This window comes from Apostichopus japonicus, chromosome 20 (genome assembly GCF_037975245.1).
Source record: "Apostichopus japonicus isolate 1M-3 chromosome 20, ASM3797524v1, whole genome shotgun sequence".
NCBI lineage: Eukaryota > Metazoa > Echinodermata > Holothuroidea > Aspidochirotida > Stichopodidae > Apostichopus > Apostichopus japonicus.
Window position 1 is genome coordinate 32,070,784 of NC_092580.1, and position 15,214 is coordinate 32,085,997.

The 15,214-nt window shown below is 45.5% G+C and overlaps 2 protein-coding genes across 4 annotated transcripts in view; both read left to right on the forward strand.

Annotated features, from left to right (window-relative positions):
- LOC139961670 (uncharacterized) overlaps positions 1–15,214 on the forward strand; it is a 118,882-nt gene that overhangs the window by 36,555 nt on the left and 67,113 nt on the right. The gene's annotated exons all lie outside the window — the stretch shown is intronic.
- LOC139961604 (uncharacterized) lies at positions 11,459–14,198 on the forward strand. Its single transcript, XM_071960921.1, has 2 exons — positions 11,459–11,624; positions 12,077–14,198. Exon 2 carries the CDS (start codon positions 12,078–12,080, stop codon positions 14,196–14,198), a length of 2,121 nt encoding a protein of 706 aa, XP_071817022.1. The 5' UTR covers positions 11,459–11,624; position 12,077.

Consider the following 15,214-nt stretch of genomic DNA (forward strand, 5'->3'; position numbering starts at 1 on the left):
ATAAGAGACTGACTTCAGTCAGCTTGCAGCTTGGTTAAGCCAGTGAGGCTTCTTCTCAAGTTCCTACTTGCAGGATGATCCTAAATACGTTCTTAAATACATACATTTAATTGTAGGAGTCACATAAACAGTAGCATTGTAGCTTTGTTTAAGATTCTGATGAAGCAAACTATCCATTCAGTACTCAGTCTCATTTTTTGTAGCAGGGTAGCATTGTTTAAGATTCTGTACTCACTCAGCAGAGTGAGATTCTGTACCTTCAGTACTCATTTTTGGAGAGTACTGTGGTCAAGTGGTGAAGGCAGTGGGCTGGTGATCTAAGGCTTGCAGGTTTGAGTCCTGGCCGGATCATTCAGTTGTTTCCTTGGGCAAGGCACTTTTTCGTCAGTGCAGCTTCCCATCCAGGAGATACTTGTCTCTTTGCTTGACAGGTTTTCGTTGACCGGGGTAATATTGTTAGGCGCCTCAGGCATCATTATCTTTCAATAGGTCTTCGCCTTTTCTTTCCCCAATATTATGATTAATATTTTTTAGCATGGAAAGAACCTCCATTAAACCTCCCTACAGGGTACAGCTTAGCATCATCAGGACATTCCTTTTCTTCAGAGTTTTCTGATTGCAACGGGTTGATAACTGAAAGAGTCTTCAACGGTACTGTGGTACTGAATCAGTACTGCGAGTGCGGCTGTCCTGCAAGCGCTAACAAGGTCACCAAGCAGGCCGCTGTCCTTGACTTCTTTAGCAGCAGATACACAGGGTTGGGCTCTCTGGAGCCCTCTGGCGCCCAGGTACGAGCTTTTGACTACCATCCTCTCAGACAACACGACGGTGGTAACATACTGTAGCTACGTCAACAGACATGGTGGCACCAGGTCAGAGAAATATTGCCGTCTGGCAAGGGAGACCCTCACCACAGCTACAGAATCTGGCATGGCCCTACAAGTCTCTCAGATAGCCAGAAAGGAGAATGTGATGGCCGATGCTCTGCCCAGGGGACAGCTCCACCCTGACGAGTGGACCCTTTCGCAACGAACATGAAGTAGGTTTTTCCACATGTTCAGCAGACCTCTGATAGACCTGATTGCGACACAGGGCAACAATGGGCTGCTCATCTTTGTTCAGGCGGCCCACCCGCAGGCCTTCCACATAACGCCAGGTCCCTGTCGCGAAACGGACCGGAAGCTTACATCTTCCCCCTCTTGGCATGGTCAGCCATCATAGTGGCCCCGCTGACCCGGTTCGGGCAAAAGTTATCCAGCTCCTAGCGGACGAGCCAGCGATTCTGCCGGACAAACCACAGTCGGTTGTCCCATAGACGGGGCGCTGGCTCACCCAGACAGCACGGGCCTACAATTAGGTGCCTGGAAATTGTCTCCTTAGACAGAAAGGACTTTGGCCGCCAGAGTGAGAACAACCTTGGTACTTACGTTCTCTGCCTACGGAGATTCGGAGTATGCCGAACGAGACAGACTCTGCCTACCATGGCCTTTCTAACCTTGATCGCTGACTCCTTACCCATACTGTTCCAAGAAGGGAGGCAGGGTGTAGACGATCAAAGACTTTCGTTCGGCTGTTGCCGCCTTCCATCAGGGGCTTCCCCTACGGCTCCAAGCCAGGCAGCAACGGCTCGCCTTGGCTAAGGTGCCTTCAGTCCTACGGTTTGTGGGGTGCTGATAGTTCTCGACCCCTCCTTCGCTAGAACCAGGTTTGGGCTCTCCTACCGGGAGACATCATCATCCCAGAGATCAAGACCTTCTCTTTGATCCCCGAGGACAGACTACAGTATGGTTTCCCATTAGGGCACTGAAGTGGTACCTCAACAGAACACAAGATTTCTTGGGTACTTCGACATCTCTGTTCTTCCTCCTTCGAGTGCCCCACTCAGCAGCCTGGGAGGATACCTTGTCCCGCTGTTTGGTGGAAGCCGTCCGCCCTCTGGCTACAGGTCCAGGCAGATCCATGGCTCACAACAGCAGGGGTTTCACTGCTTCTACAGCCCTGTTCGCAGGTTTTCCAATAGTGGACATCTGCAAGACGACGGCGTGGAAGACTCCAATCGCTTCGTCGCCTGCTACTTATCGGACATATCACAGGCCGATTTGGCTTTGGTCGCTCGATGATACGAGCTCCGGGGGTCCCACCCCTCGGGCCTCCCACCATCGGACAGTGCCACTCGGTGCATAGGTTGTGGGGAGACAGGTAAGTGGGGAACGAAGTAAATATTATAAAACTTACTGGTTTATATATTTACGAGTGACCCACTTACCTGTCTCCATTTCCCGCCACCCTCCCCCGAGGGAGGTGGGACGCAGCCGGACGGGGGAGCGGTCGTTCGACCTGACTCATGACTCCTCGCGTTTCGTCGATAGACATCGCCACCCCCTGGGTCGCCTGCGGCTACTTGTCTATCGGTGGGTGTTGTTTCCTTAGTTCGGTTTACCAGGTTACTCTTTACCATCTAAGGTAGTATGGGCCTCGTCCCCTTGTTCAATTAGGCCTCTGTAAGTGTAGGGGGAGGCACGCCTACGGGGTGACGGAGGGCGGACCCCCACCCTGACTGTTCAGGGTGGGCTCCACCCTCCGCCTGGAGGCGTCAGCAGTCTTTGTTAGCGTTAGATTTTTCCTTCTCGGCGAGCTCGGCGGGTGGCAGGGTTTACCTGCCACCCTCCCCGAGGTCGCGTCAGGGGCCACTTTGTGGGAAAGTGGTCTCAAAATGAAGGAAGGCCATTTGGGCCAGTGAGGGTGTACAGTGTTAAAAGATTACCAGGGCATTCTAGACACGGTAGAATGCGGTGCATAGGTTGTGGGGAGACAGGTAAGTGGGTCACTCGTAAATATATAAACCAGTAAGTTTTATAATTTTTAATGAGTTATCTGTCATTAAACATTTTGAGCTGAATAAAATTCGCCAGATTTTTTAATGAGTCCGTAGATTCTACAAACTTCAGTCAAAATTTGTAAGCCCCGCCCAACAGATCATGCGCCAATCAAATTTCTCTGTTTTGTTTATGACCATTAGGGTTACTAGACTTACTTTCACTTGCATGGCTAGCCTGTGTTAGGTCCTTTCTCTTGAATAGTATCTTTCTTTCGATCTTACTTAATTGTGTCATTTCCTTCCATTACAAGGAATAAATATGTTTTCAGTCGTTTCCTCCGTGGAATTGGGTTAAAAAAGTAGACGATACAAAGATATATATATAGGTTACATTTGTTTAATGAACATGCTGATATGGGCAGTTGTGGTGATTAACAGTAAATCTTTCGCGCCATAAGAGCAACAGAATATAAATTTCTTTCCTTCGATTGCAACAGCTTTTCTCCATTAAACCCACCTGGTCAGATTGCATTTAGAATAAGAAACATTGAAATCTGCTTTGGAAGTTTGTTTTCCGAAATTCATCAGCAAACATGTATACTTTGCGAATAGGTGGCTTCATATTATGTTATTTGGATGGAATGAAAGATCAGCAGATACAAATGTAAAAATCTTCAATTCTCTTTTCTGAAAAAGAAGAATAAAGAAACGATCGTATACTGTATCTTACCTAATATTGAGTCTATCATCTAGCCTCTAAACGCATGTTACCACATGACTGCGCATAATTATCCAGTTTCTTAGTGATGTAATGAAGTAATATGGAAGATCTTGTCCAACTATGGTGCATTGTTGCACAACTGATGATGACAAGGCTCTTTGTATGTGCTGTGTAATACCTTATCAAGATTGTACCAACCGCTTCTGTCATCAGATGAAACTTAACGGATGATTCCTGACTTGTATCTTTAATTAAGGATACATACATCCGGCAAATTTTTCAAAGAAAAGAATCAGATGAACAGGTCATTAACCCCCGTTCTTTTCATGGTTAAATTTCTTCTGTACAAATATATATATATCCTCCTCTGTGTGGTGGGAGGGGGGGGGTGAGGTGAGGGCTTTGAATTATTACGTCATCAACGCTCTAGTTTAGTTTGTTTGATTTAAGGCCACTGATTTTTCCTATACCCATACTCAACTGTCAGTTTTCTATTCTTCATTAGTTTGTAACCCAAGTATTAGGTCTATTTAATTGTTGAATTTTTTTGGGGGGGGGGGGTGAGGGGGGTTCTCCTCCTTTACAGATGGTTTATGGGTGCATGGCTTGTTCTAGTCCTACTTCCTTCGTGTGTTAGGCCACTGGGTCATGCTTTGCCCGGGTTCCCACACTTGGGATTAGCTCTCATGTGCACTGGTCACTTCTGTCCACCCAGCGGTACCTTCGTTGTTGTTTAAGCCTTCAGGGTCCTTATTGACCTCTGTTTAGGTCCGGAAGGATGAGAATGTTGGCTGTTTCCCCCAGAAGTGGGGGGGGGGGCAGTGCTAAGACAGTCCAATCATGTAATTTAAGTAGATAGGAAAGTGTATGTGTAGAGATGGAGACATTTAAGTAATGTGGCTCGTACAAACCAGTAAGTTTTGAGGAATCGGCATTAATAGCTGCTACATACTGTACGATCTAAGCAATCATTGAATCTTATGAACGGGTATACAGCAACACAGCATATATCATGAATAAAATATAACTCACAATGTAGCAGCTGCTGTATCACTTTGAAACTACAGTACAGGGCCAGAACTACAGAAATCTACTCTCAAGCAGTTAACAAACACTTTCCAGTAATTGGATTGGTTTATAACGTTTTTATTGTGCAACAAGGTATATATCTCAAAATTATGTTAGCATGTATACATCTAATATTCATTGAACAGAATGCCCTTAAGTTTTTGCCAATCTCTGATGACTGGAATGGTCTACTGTGTAGATATGGTGATCAGCATAGTAAGGTACATAAATATATATATATATAATTGAAATTGTAGTGTGTTGGAATATATATATATATAGTATATGTTTGCTAATATCTAGGCATTTGCTTAAGATGACCAAAGTTGCTGCATCTTCAGACAGACAAGTTAAAGATAAGAAAGGTACATGCAGTCTCTTGGACGACCAGAAAAATTTCCCCAAGAATCAGCCCTTCTAAACCTGACAAAATTATTGAAGTTTTTGTAACTTTTAGACTGCCATTCAAAAACTACATGTGTATGTGACACTGCTAGTTCGGTATCCTCTTTGTTCGGCTGGCTGTTAGTAAACCAACATACATGTATACCACTGCCAGGAGCAGCTAAGAACTAAACTAACTACTATATTTACCAACAGTACTAAATTAGCATGGACTCTATTACATCAGTGCATATATACCTGTAAGTGCATGCATTCATTGCAGAGTTTTATGCCAGTGGCATGCATTCTACATAAATTCATCTGTAAAATTATAAATTCATATGCAAGACTAGAATTTGAGATGAATGGCACATACTGTAGCCAGTTTAGTGAAAAAAGTTTTTCTCTGTTCCCATGTGCTGTCACATAAACAGATTTGAAAAACAAGAATTTAATTGCAAAAAGGAGACCGAAAAAAGAAAGAAAAAAAAAGGCCAAAGAAAGAAACAGAAACAACAAAAGTAGAGCACTATTCAATCTGACCTAGTTTTGTAAATGTTTCTTCTTTATCTATCTTTACAGAACATATAAACTAGGAGCTATTAAGGCAAACTGCAGTATTGTACAAGTTTATTGACGTAACTTGTAAATGGCTCTTCATATTGTAAATAACTTCTTACATATTTTAAAGCCAAACGAACAAAGGAAAACAAATTCCGCTTCCTTTTAGCAATGTATATTCACTATAAATGTAGACAACTTTGTAAACTTGAAGTTGTGGTTTGTTGACAAAGACATATATTGAGGTTAAATACTTTGGTAAAATATGCCTTGGTTGGTAATTTCAAGATTTTATTATTCCCAAAAAGGGAGCAAAGTTCACCTCAAACTTAAGACCTTTTTAGGGTCAACCCTCACTGAAGTATTTTGAAATTATTTCCAGTCCATTTTCATCACTGCAAGAAATGAATTTGTAATGCCAATATGATCTCTTTTGGAGGGGGTGAAGAATAGGGTGTTAGGAGGGATGAGGAGGGATGAGGAGGGATGAAGGAAGAATGTCAGAGGGTTGACAACCTCTGAAATATAACATTTAATTAGCCAACATTGGCCAACATGCGTAACAAGGGCGCATGTGCTTCATTAAAGGTGTAGCACAATTTTTTGTGGAAGCAACGAATGGCGACCGTTAATAAAATTTCTCTAAATTTGAGTTTTCCTCAACAATTTCACTTGTGATAGTGAGATAGGCCTGAAATGTAACGAAACACTTGGTATTACAAATGAAACTAGTCTAAAAGCTACTGTATGCCAGATGATTAATTAAGCTTAGTCATCATTAATGTCAAGGATAATCTATTTTGCTCCTATTTACCTCCTATTTGCTAAGTGTCTTGCCCGAATTGCCTGCGATTACTATCTGGCAAACCTGTTGGCACCTTGTGGGAGGGGGGTGGGGGGCGTGGGGGGGGGGGGGGGTGGTGCTATCCCCCTATAGATCTTCCTCCCTTCTTTGCCAACCAATAACATTAGACACATGTGTGTCTATTACTACTATTAAGTTTTCCAGATTTGGGATGCTATCTGGTTTGTAACTACGTTTTTGTGTTACACACATAACGAGGTACTGATACACAGGTATGTTAAAAGTGTTTTTAAAATGATCAATTATAAGATTGCTGCATGTCAAGTGAGTAAATATCCAGATTTGAACTTGTTTCTTATATGTGTCATTTATATGATACATGTCAGTGCACTGTGCAGTTGTAAAACCCATCAGGTCACATTCAGAACACAACACCTGAGTTTTCATAATACAATGTAACTTCTACTTCATAAAATAAAGGTTCAATTCCTTACTTTGAAGAGAAAAAGCTAACACCTGTCACATGGAATTGACCTTATATCACATTTTATCCATTTCTAGTGCCTTGTGGGAGAATCACAGACTAACAGAGCTATGTCTTGGGTACCTTTTAAATATGCAAGCCCTCTGCAAACAGGTGCAAACTTCAGAGTCCTTTAGCATTGTGCAGACGGTAATGTTTTTACATGATAATGACACTCAGACAGCCATTACTTTCAACATGTATGGTGAGACTTGAGTGTTAAGGGTGAGATCACTGTAGACGAGACAAAATTCTTCAGAAAATGCTCTCTGATGTAATTATTAATTAAGGGATGGTTTTCCACTTCCACTTAGCTAGTACTTATTGGTACAAAAATGTAGCAGTTATAAAATCATGGCATTTTATATCCAATATTTTCAAAGTGTAAGTCAAAATTGATCAAATGGGCACAGCTAGATGTGTATAGGACTATATGCCATTACTAGATGTTTGTGGGGAGTACACTGACTATTTGTATGTATATGTATTTTAGATCCTCCTGCAAGTAGGAACTTGCGAAGAAGCCCCATTGGCTTATAAAAGCCGCCAGCTGACCGAAGTCAGTCTCTTAGATTCATAGGCGTAGGAGCCTAATTTGAATTGGGGGGGGGGGGGCTGTTACGACTTGCCCGAAAAATATAACCAAAATTACCCTTCCATATTGGTTATAATTATTGGGGAAGTTGTTACAACAATAATGATAATAATAATATAAGTTTAACCAAATGCTGAAAGACACATTGCAAATTATTCTTCTTTCGGTATGGGTGCCCGAAAAATTCTCAGCATATTAACCAAATTTTCACCAACAAAATTGAAAAACACACTGCAAATTATTCTTCTTTCAGTAGGTGCCCGAAAAATTCTCAGCATATTGCCCGAATTTTCACAAAAAAATTTGGTTGGGGGACTGCAGCCCCCCAGCCCCCCCCGCCTCCTACGCCTATGCTTAGATTCATATTTAACGTCCATTGATTATGAATTGTCAATTGTCAACAACTCTGTAACTGGACGACATGCATTTATCTTAGAGTGACTCGAACTCGGGACTCGAAATATATGAACAAAGCTCTGATCATTTTAATAAATTGTAACAGTCAACTGAGTTAATAGTTGAGCAGCTCTTTGACAGCTGCTCTCCATTAGACACACTATCATATATCTGTATCGTTGAAAACTATATTCATCAAAAAATAGCTGTTATTGTACGTGAAAAAGTCTACTTTAGGCAGACAAAGATTATGTCTGGCAGTAAAGGCTATAAGGGCCCTTCATCTATTCACCACATTGAAGGTTGTTTATATGTTTTCTATTCAAGACGACTTTTCTTTGTTAAGAGTTCTGCCACCGTTTGAGTGAACATCTCTGTTGTCATTGTTAAGCCCAGAATATCACAGCTGTTATCATTCTCCACAAATTTAAATGTCACATGAGTTTACTTATGTCTGTACAATGTAATTATGAGTGACTCCATGATACCTTCACTCCTGTCATTTTTTATTCCAGTATTTACTCTGAGATATTTGTGGTAATGGCCACAGATTCTCCCCATGGTTGATTTCATTTTGAAATGCTGACAAGAAAAGCAATTTATGCACAAGATTTGGAGCCGATAGTAAATTGAATTTCTGTGCACCAACTTTTAGTGGCTTAGTGGGTGTTGCCCACAACAAATATATCAAGTTAATTTGACACGCAAGTGGAATTTTTCATTTCAACCAAAATTTAATCTTAGAAAAGATGGGAATTTTTGTCTTTTATTTTTTATACACCACTAGAAGACTTTGTCTAGACATGCTAAGGAGATGCCTTATATAATGGAATATTTAAGATAAATGGAGTCTGTAAGATTTGGAAAGGTCAATATAAAATGGCTCTTGAAGTCAAGTTTACATGAGCATCCACTTGTTCACATTTGAGAATCCAAGGGGGATTCGGTTCTTGCTTCTCCTCAGGGAGATAACAAAGCTGACCTGGACAATCCGTAATAAACAGGAGGTGGATCTAGGTGGTCGGACCTGACTTGGACTGTCAGTATTAAACAGGAGGTGGATCTAGGTGGTCGGACCTGACCTGGACTGTCAGTATTAAACAGCAGGTGGATCTAGGTGGTCTGACCTGACCTGGACAGTCCAATATTAAACAGGAGGTGGATCTAGGTGGTCGGAAATGACCTGGACAGTCAGTATTCAACAGAAGATGGATCTAGGTGGTCGGACCTGACCTGGACAGTCAGTATTAAACAGGAGGTGGATCTAGGTGGTCGGACCTGACCTGGACTGTCAGTATTAAACAGCAGGTAGATCTAGGTGGTCGGACCTGACCTGGACAGTCAGTATTAAACAGGAGGTGGATCTAGGTGGTTGGAAATGACCTGGACAGTCAGTATTAAACAGGAGATGGATCTAGGTGGTCGGACCTGACCTGGACAGTCAGTATTAAACAGGAGGTGGATCTAGGTGGTCGGACCTGACCTGGACAGTCAGTATTAAACAGGAGGTGGATCTAGGTGGTCGGACCTGACCCGGACAGTCAGTATTAAACAGGAGGTGGATCTAGGTGGTCGGACCTGACCTGGACAGTCAGTATTAAACAGGAGGTGGATCTAGGTGGTCGGACCTGACCTGGACAGTCAGTATTAAACAGGAGGTGGATCTAGGTGGTCGGACCTGACCTGGACAGTCAGTATTAAACAGGAGGTGGATCTAGGTGGTCGGACCTGACCTGGACAGTCAGTATTAAACAGGAGGTGGATCTAGGTGGTCGGACCTGACCTGGACAGTCAGTATTAAACAGGAGGTGGATCTAGGTGGTCGGACCTTATCTGGACAGTCAGAATTAAACAGGAGGTGGATCTAGGTGGTCGGACCTGACCTGGACAGTCCAATATTAAACAGGAGGTGGATCTAGGTGGTCGGACCTGACCTGGACAGTTTTTATCAAAGCAATATTTGGCGACCCTTAATACCATTTCTCAAAATTCTTCGACTTTGGAAGGTCAATACTCTTGAACTGTTTAAATGGGGGAAGGGGGGGGGGGGAAGGAATGGGAGAGGGAGAGGGAGTGCAGTGTTAAAATGTTATCAACTTTTGCAGTCTAGGTAGGTTGGAATGCAAATGTGGAATGGAGATGACTGGTAAAATATCATCATTCATAAATCAACTAACCCAAAGCCTGCAGTCAATGTGTTTTGGGATATTATACAAGGCGAAGTAGCACATAATTTGTTCCCTGACTACAGTTATTAGTTCTAACCCATGTTGCTGCAAGGTTGTGATGAGCCTCGTCTGGTTGACAAAATCATGGCAATGACCAGTCGTGATGGATTTCTAACTGTGCAATTCTCATCATGAATAATAAAATTCATCTATTTCATGGTAATATCACAATGTATTTGCTGCAACAGACTACTTGACTCTGCCAAACAGCTTACACAAGTGATTTATTCCAGGTGGAATTGAAGGGGGCCGGAGTTAAAATCGTTTTCATAATTTTTCGTTTTTTCTACAATTCCACTCAACAACTGTGCATAGAAATGAAAATTAAAGTAGAGGCTGTGATGTGTGTTGTAGTTGGCGTACTTATAGTCCACCAAAGTTGCACTGTTTGGAACACTGGTGCTATAGCCAAGTGGATAAAGGCGGTGGCGTTTGAAGCAATGTGGATAATTGGAGGGAGGTTCCAGGTCCGATAGCTGGCCGGGTCATAGTAATGTGGGGTTTTCATCTGGGGGTTTCAATCTACAGTTTTCCCATCTGAAATGACCTTCTAAATCAATAAGATTCCAAATTTGAGTAAAAATGTTAAATTGTAAGCCACCATAGGTGTAAGATGTAATCCATCAGCCCTTGCGGGTTTCTCCCACAGTTTTGGTCGCTTAAGCGTGGTAAAACTAAATGCTAATTAGTATTATTACTAATTAGTATGATTATTGTTATTATAAATTGAAGAATAAAACTAAGGTTTGGATATATATTTTAATAGTAAAAAACTTACATTCAATCATCTGTGGGACACCCATTTTCTGTTCTGGATTGCAATGTGCAGCACTTGCAAGTAAACTCACCTGTTAGTCCCCAGTAGCCAAATCAGGTTTCATCTACGTGAATTTTTCTTAGTTAGGACGAGGGCGTAATTCCAATCACTCACACTTTCATATTAGTTTGCGGTTTACGCTATTTAAACACAAAAGTTATTTCTCATAGCCCATTGCAATGGGGGGGGGGGGGGGTATTTGTGGTAATGGCAGGATATGACATTGCTCAAGAGCTAAAGTGTTGGAGAATCTGTTTTTTGTTTATACTTAAAAGGTTATTTTCATAAATAATTTTGATAAATTCAACAAAGCAATAAATACCCGAATCTCAATGCTACTGTATATACTATGCATAAAAGTCAAGTCTTATTTTAAAAGTTTGAAAAGAAAATGTGCAAAATCTTGTAACTTTCTCATAACTTTACTGATTTACTTCGCTCCTCGCTTACCTGTCTCCTCACAACCTTAGCACCTCATTCTACCGTGCCTATAAAGTCCTGGTAAATAAATAACACTGTGCGCCCTCTATGACCGGACCCCCCTTCCGGTCCCTCCTCCTTTTTTCATTCTACCATTCCAAGTGCCTACACGCATATTTTTCTTGTGGATAGTTTCCTTGGAAAATTGTCTTGGTTTTCTTCGACGATCGCCGGAAGTTTTTTAGCTTCGGATCTTTAGAAGTTTGACAGTCCTTTCCTGACCGATAAGTATCCTTTTTATCAAAAGGGAGGGTTTTGGGGACTGTTTTCGTAGTGCGTTTCCTCCTCGGGTTGGTTTGCGGCGGGGTTAGCAGTTCCGCGAAACTGCCTAGGTTCCCGCCCTATTCCTCCCCACGCTATAGCGTGTTGTTGTTTTTGTGTTTTCTTAGCTTGTTTACTAGCTTTCTTCCCCCCAATTAGTTTCTCTCGTCCCCCTTTTGGGGATTCATATTGCTCACATATATTCACTCTTTTTCGTATGTATTTCTCGCTCTCTCATTTTTGTTTCAGCTTGCATTTTCATGTTAGGCCACCCCGTAGCGTTACCTTGTTTACCGTTGCTAGGTTACGCTACGCTCCACCTAAGCCTAATTCCCTCCCTAGTTCTCCCCTCTTACGTTAAGCTTCTATTGTTGTTCATTTATCACTAAGAAGTAATCTTCCTTAATCCGGTTATTCAGCATGTCACGCAATCCATTGAAGTGCATCAACTGCTCTATGTTTCGCCCAGGCAGAGCCTGGGACGAACACGACCTTTGTCCAAAATGCAGATCCTGCACTCGACGAGACCCCTGCCTGGTGTGTATTAAGTTTACACCAGCTCAGTGGCAGGACATCGACCTGTGGCTTGAGGGCTTACGTAGCAAGCTCCAGGGAAGGCTGGACTCGATCCCGAGCGCAATCGGGGCGCCGGAGGTTCCAGGAATAACGGGAGATAGAGAGGAGGAGGGAGTAGTAGAGAGAGAGGTGGAGGAGAGTGGCCAGGAGAGGGCCGAAGGAGAGAAAGAGGTAGAGAGAGAGGAAAGAGAAAGAGAAAGAATTCCCCTAACGGCCCCGGCTACGTCCGGATCAGTTACGGCCAGAGGGAAGGGCAGGAGCAAAGGCAAGGCTCCTGCCAGGAAAAGACCTCCAAAGCAGAGGCACAGCTCGGCCGGGCTGGAGACTCCGTCTCAGTCCGGGCCGCAGCTAAACAGACCCACAGAGCGCGGCCCTCCGGCCGTGGGAGGCTCGGGTCCTAAAGAGAGAGCAACCGAGGGGACGCGGAGACGGAGCCGGTCCCGTTCCAGGGAGCCGGACAGGGAGCCGGAGAGGCGGGTTCCGACGGAGATCCCGGCCCGAGAAAGTAGGGAGAGAGAGTCCTCCCGCCGACCCAGAAGGGAGAGATCGGGGTCGCATACAAGATCCCCAAGACGTAGAGAGAGGAAGAGATACTCTCCAATCTCCGACGAGTCCTCGGACTCTTCCGACGATGGATACAGAAGATCCAAGAGGAGGCGCCGGTCCCCGAGACGGCGTCAGGAAGAGGAACCAGCTTGGCTTTCCAAACTCACCGGCCTGCTACGGCCCCTGCTGGAGCAAAGGACGTCCACGGTAGCCGACGTGGCACCGGGCCCTACCAGCCCCGTATCGACCATGGCCCCGCAACCGGCCCCGGACCCGGACGCTCTGGATTGCAGAGCGTCGGTGAATCTTTCCGGCTTGGAGGACGAAGGGGAGCCCATAGATCCAGATCCTCTCGACTACGATCCTATGGAGGACAGCTTTGGTCACAATTACGAACCGGAGGAAGCACCCGTGACAGGAGGAGCCCTCCCACAGGAGCTAATAACACGGGCGGCAGACATATTCAGACGACACCTGGGGTTCGAGGAACCCGAGACGCAACCGCAGAAGGCGGGCCGGGTATCAAAATTGACGGCGACCGGCGAAGCGTCATATAAGCCCAAAACTACCATACCAGTAGACGCAACCTGTTATGACAGATTTGAGGCCATTGCCAACAAGACCAAGTGGACGGCCTTCCCGGCCAGGGCAGATAGAGCGGTCAGGGTACCTGACGAGGCATGGAAGGATCTATTCAGATGCCCAACCATTCCCCAGGAGGCCAAGGAGAGATTAAAAGCCGAACAAGGGGCCTCATCCACACACGTGTTCAAGACCCCGGACCAGAGGAAGCTAGAAGAGCTTTTGGTAGAGGTGGACATGGCAGCCCGTTCGGGCATGAAGTTCGCATCGGTACTAATGCTATCAGCCGAAGTCCTTATGCGACACCACCAACAGCTCCCTGAGGACAGCAGCCAAGTATCCAGGGACGAAGCGGGCCAGCTCCTCCTGCTGCTGGGCCCCCTCGTCAGACTCGCGTACGATCAATTTGCAAGGGTCGCTACCAGGTCCGTTAAGGCCCGTAGACAAAACATCGTCTCCGCCATCCACTGGCCTTCGACGGAGGCGAAAGACAGAATGCTGGAACTACCAATCCTCGGGGAAGACCTTTTTGCGGGCTGCTTCCAAAAGAAACTCCAGGAAGAGGTAGCCCGAAGGGAGACTCTGGCCAAATCAGAATTCCGACCCCCACCTACCCAGAGAACCAGACCCTTCCGCCCGAGGGAGAGCAGAGCACCTAGGGGAACGAGAGCAGCACCCGCCAAATCTATGAGCAGAGGAGCTCTCAGAGGCCGAAGCCGGGGGGCAGCCTTCCGTCCAACCCGCCCCTGGGCCCCCAGAGGAGGCAGAGGCTCCACGTCGACCAGACGGGACAGTGACCGCTCCTCCAATCGACCAGCGTTCGCCGCCCAGCCCTAGGGGTGCCCACCTCACCGCGGCCATTCCGCCGGTGGGGGGGAGACTAACAAACTTCTCCCAGCAATGGGAATTTATTGGCGGGGACAAGTGGGTGTTGGACACAGTCAAACACGGGTACAAAATAGAATTCTCCTCCAGCCCACCTTTCGGGGGCGGAGGAAGGCAGACACTCACACCCACGGACCCCGTCAAACGCTTAGCCCTAGAAGGGGAAATTCTGGCCCTGCTGGCCAAGCAGGCAATTACAAGAGTTCCGGAAGAGACGGGACCACTCTTCCGGTCCTCCTTTTTTCTGACCAAAAAACGGGACGGCACCTGGCGTCCCATTCTAAACCTAAAACCCCTGAACACAAAACACATCAGACCAAAACACTTCCGTATGGAGACCTTAAACTTAATATTACCCCTACTCAGAAAGGGCATGTGGGCGGCGACCGTAGACTTACGGGACGCCTACCTGCACATCTTGATACACAAAGAACACCGACGATTCCTAGCGTTCCGGTACGCAGAACAAGACTACCAGTTCCGGGCGCTCCCATTCGGCCTAGCCACGGCTCCCAGAACCTTCACGAGAGTCGCGGGAGCAGTAGTCGCCTACCTCAGAAAAAGAGGGGTCACCCTCTACGTATATCTAGACGACTGGTTGGTAGTAGGGAACAGTCTATCGGAAGCAACCAACAACGTCCACAAAACGCTCCAGACCCTTCAAGAACTGGGCTGGATCGTGAACCAGAAGAAATCACGGCTATCACCCTCCCAGACGATCCAGTTCCTCGGGGCCATACTGGACTTCACCACCGGGGTAGCCCGACCCTCAGAAGAAAGAGTCGCGGCAGTCAAGGCGACCACACAACAGATCTTGGCACACCGGGGGTCACCAACGGGGACATGGCTCCGGGCCCTGGGACTCATGGCCAGCCTCGTCGATATAGTGAGACTGTGCAGGCTACACATGCGACCTCTGCAACTGCACCTGCTGAGGTCCGCAGACCCTACAGACCCAGACAAAACAA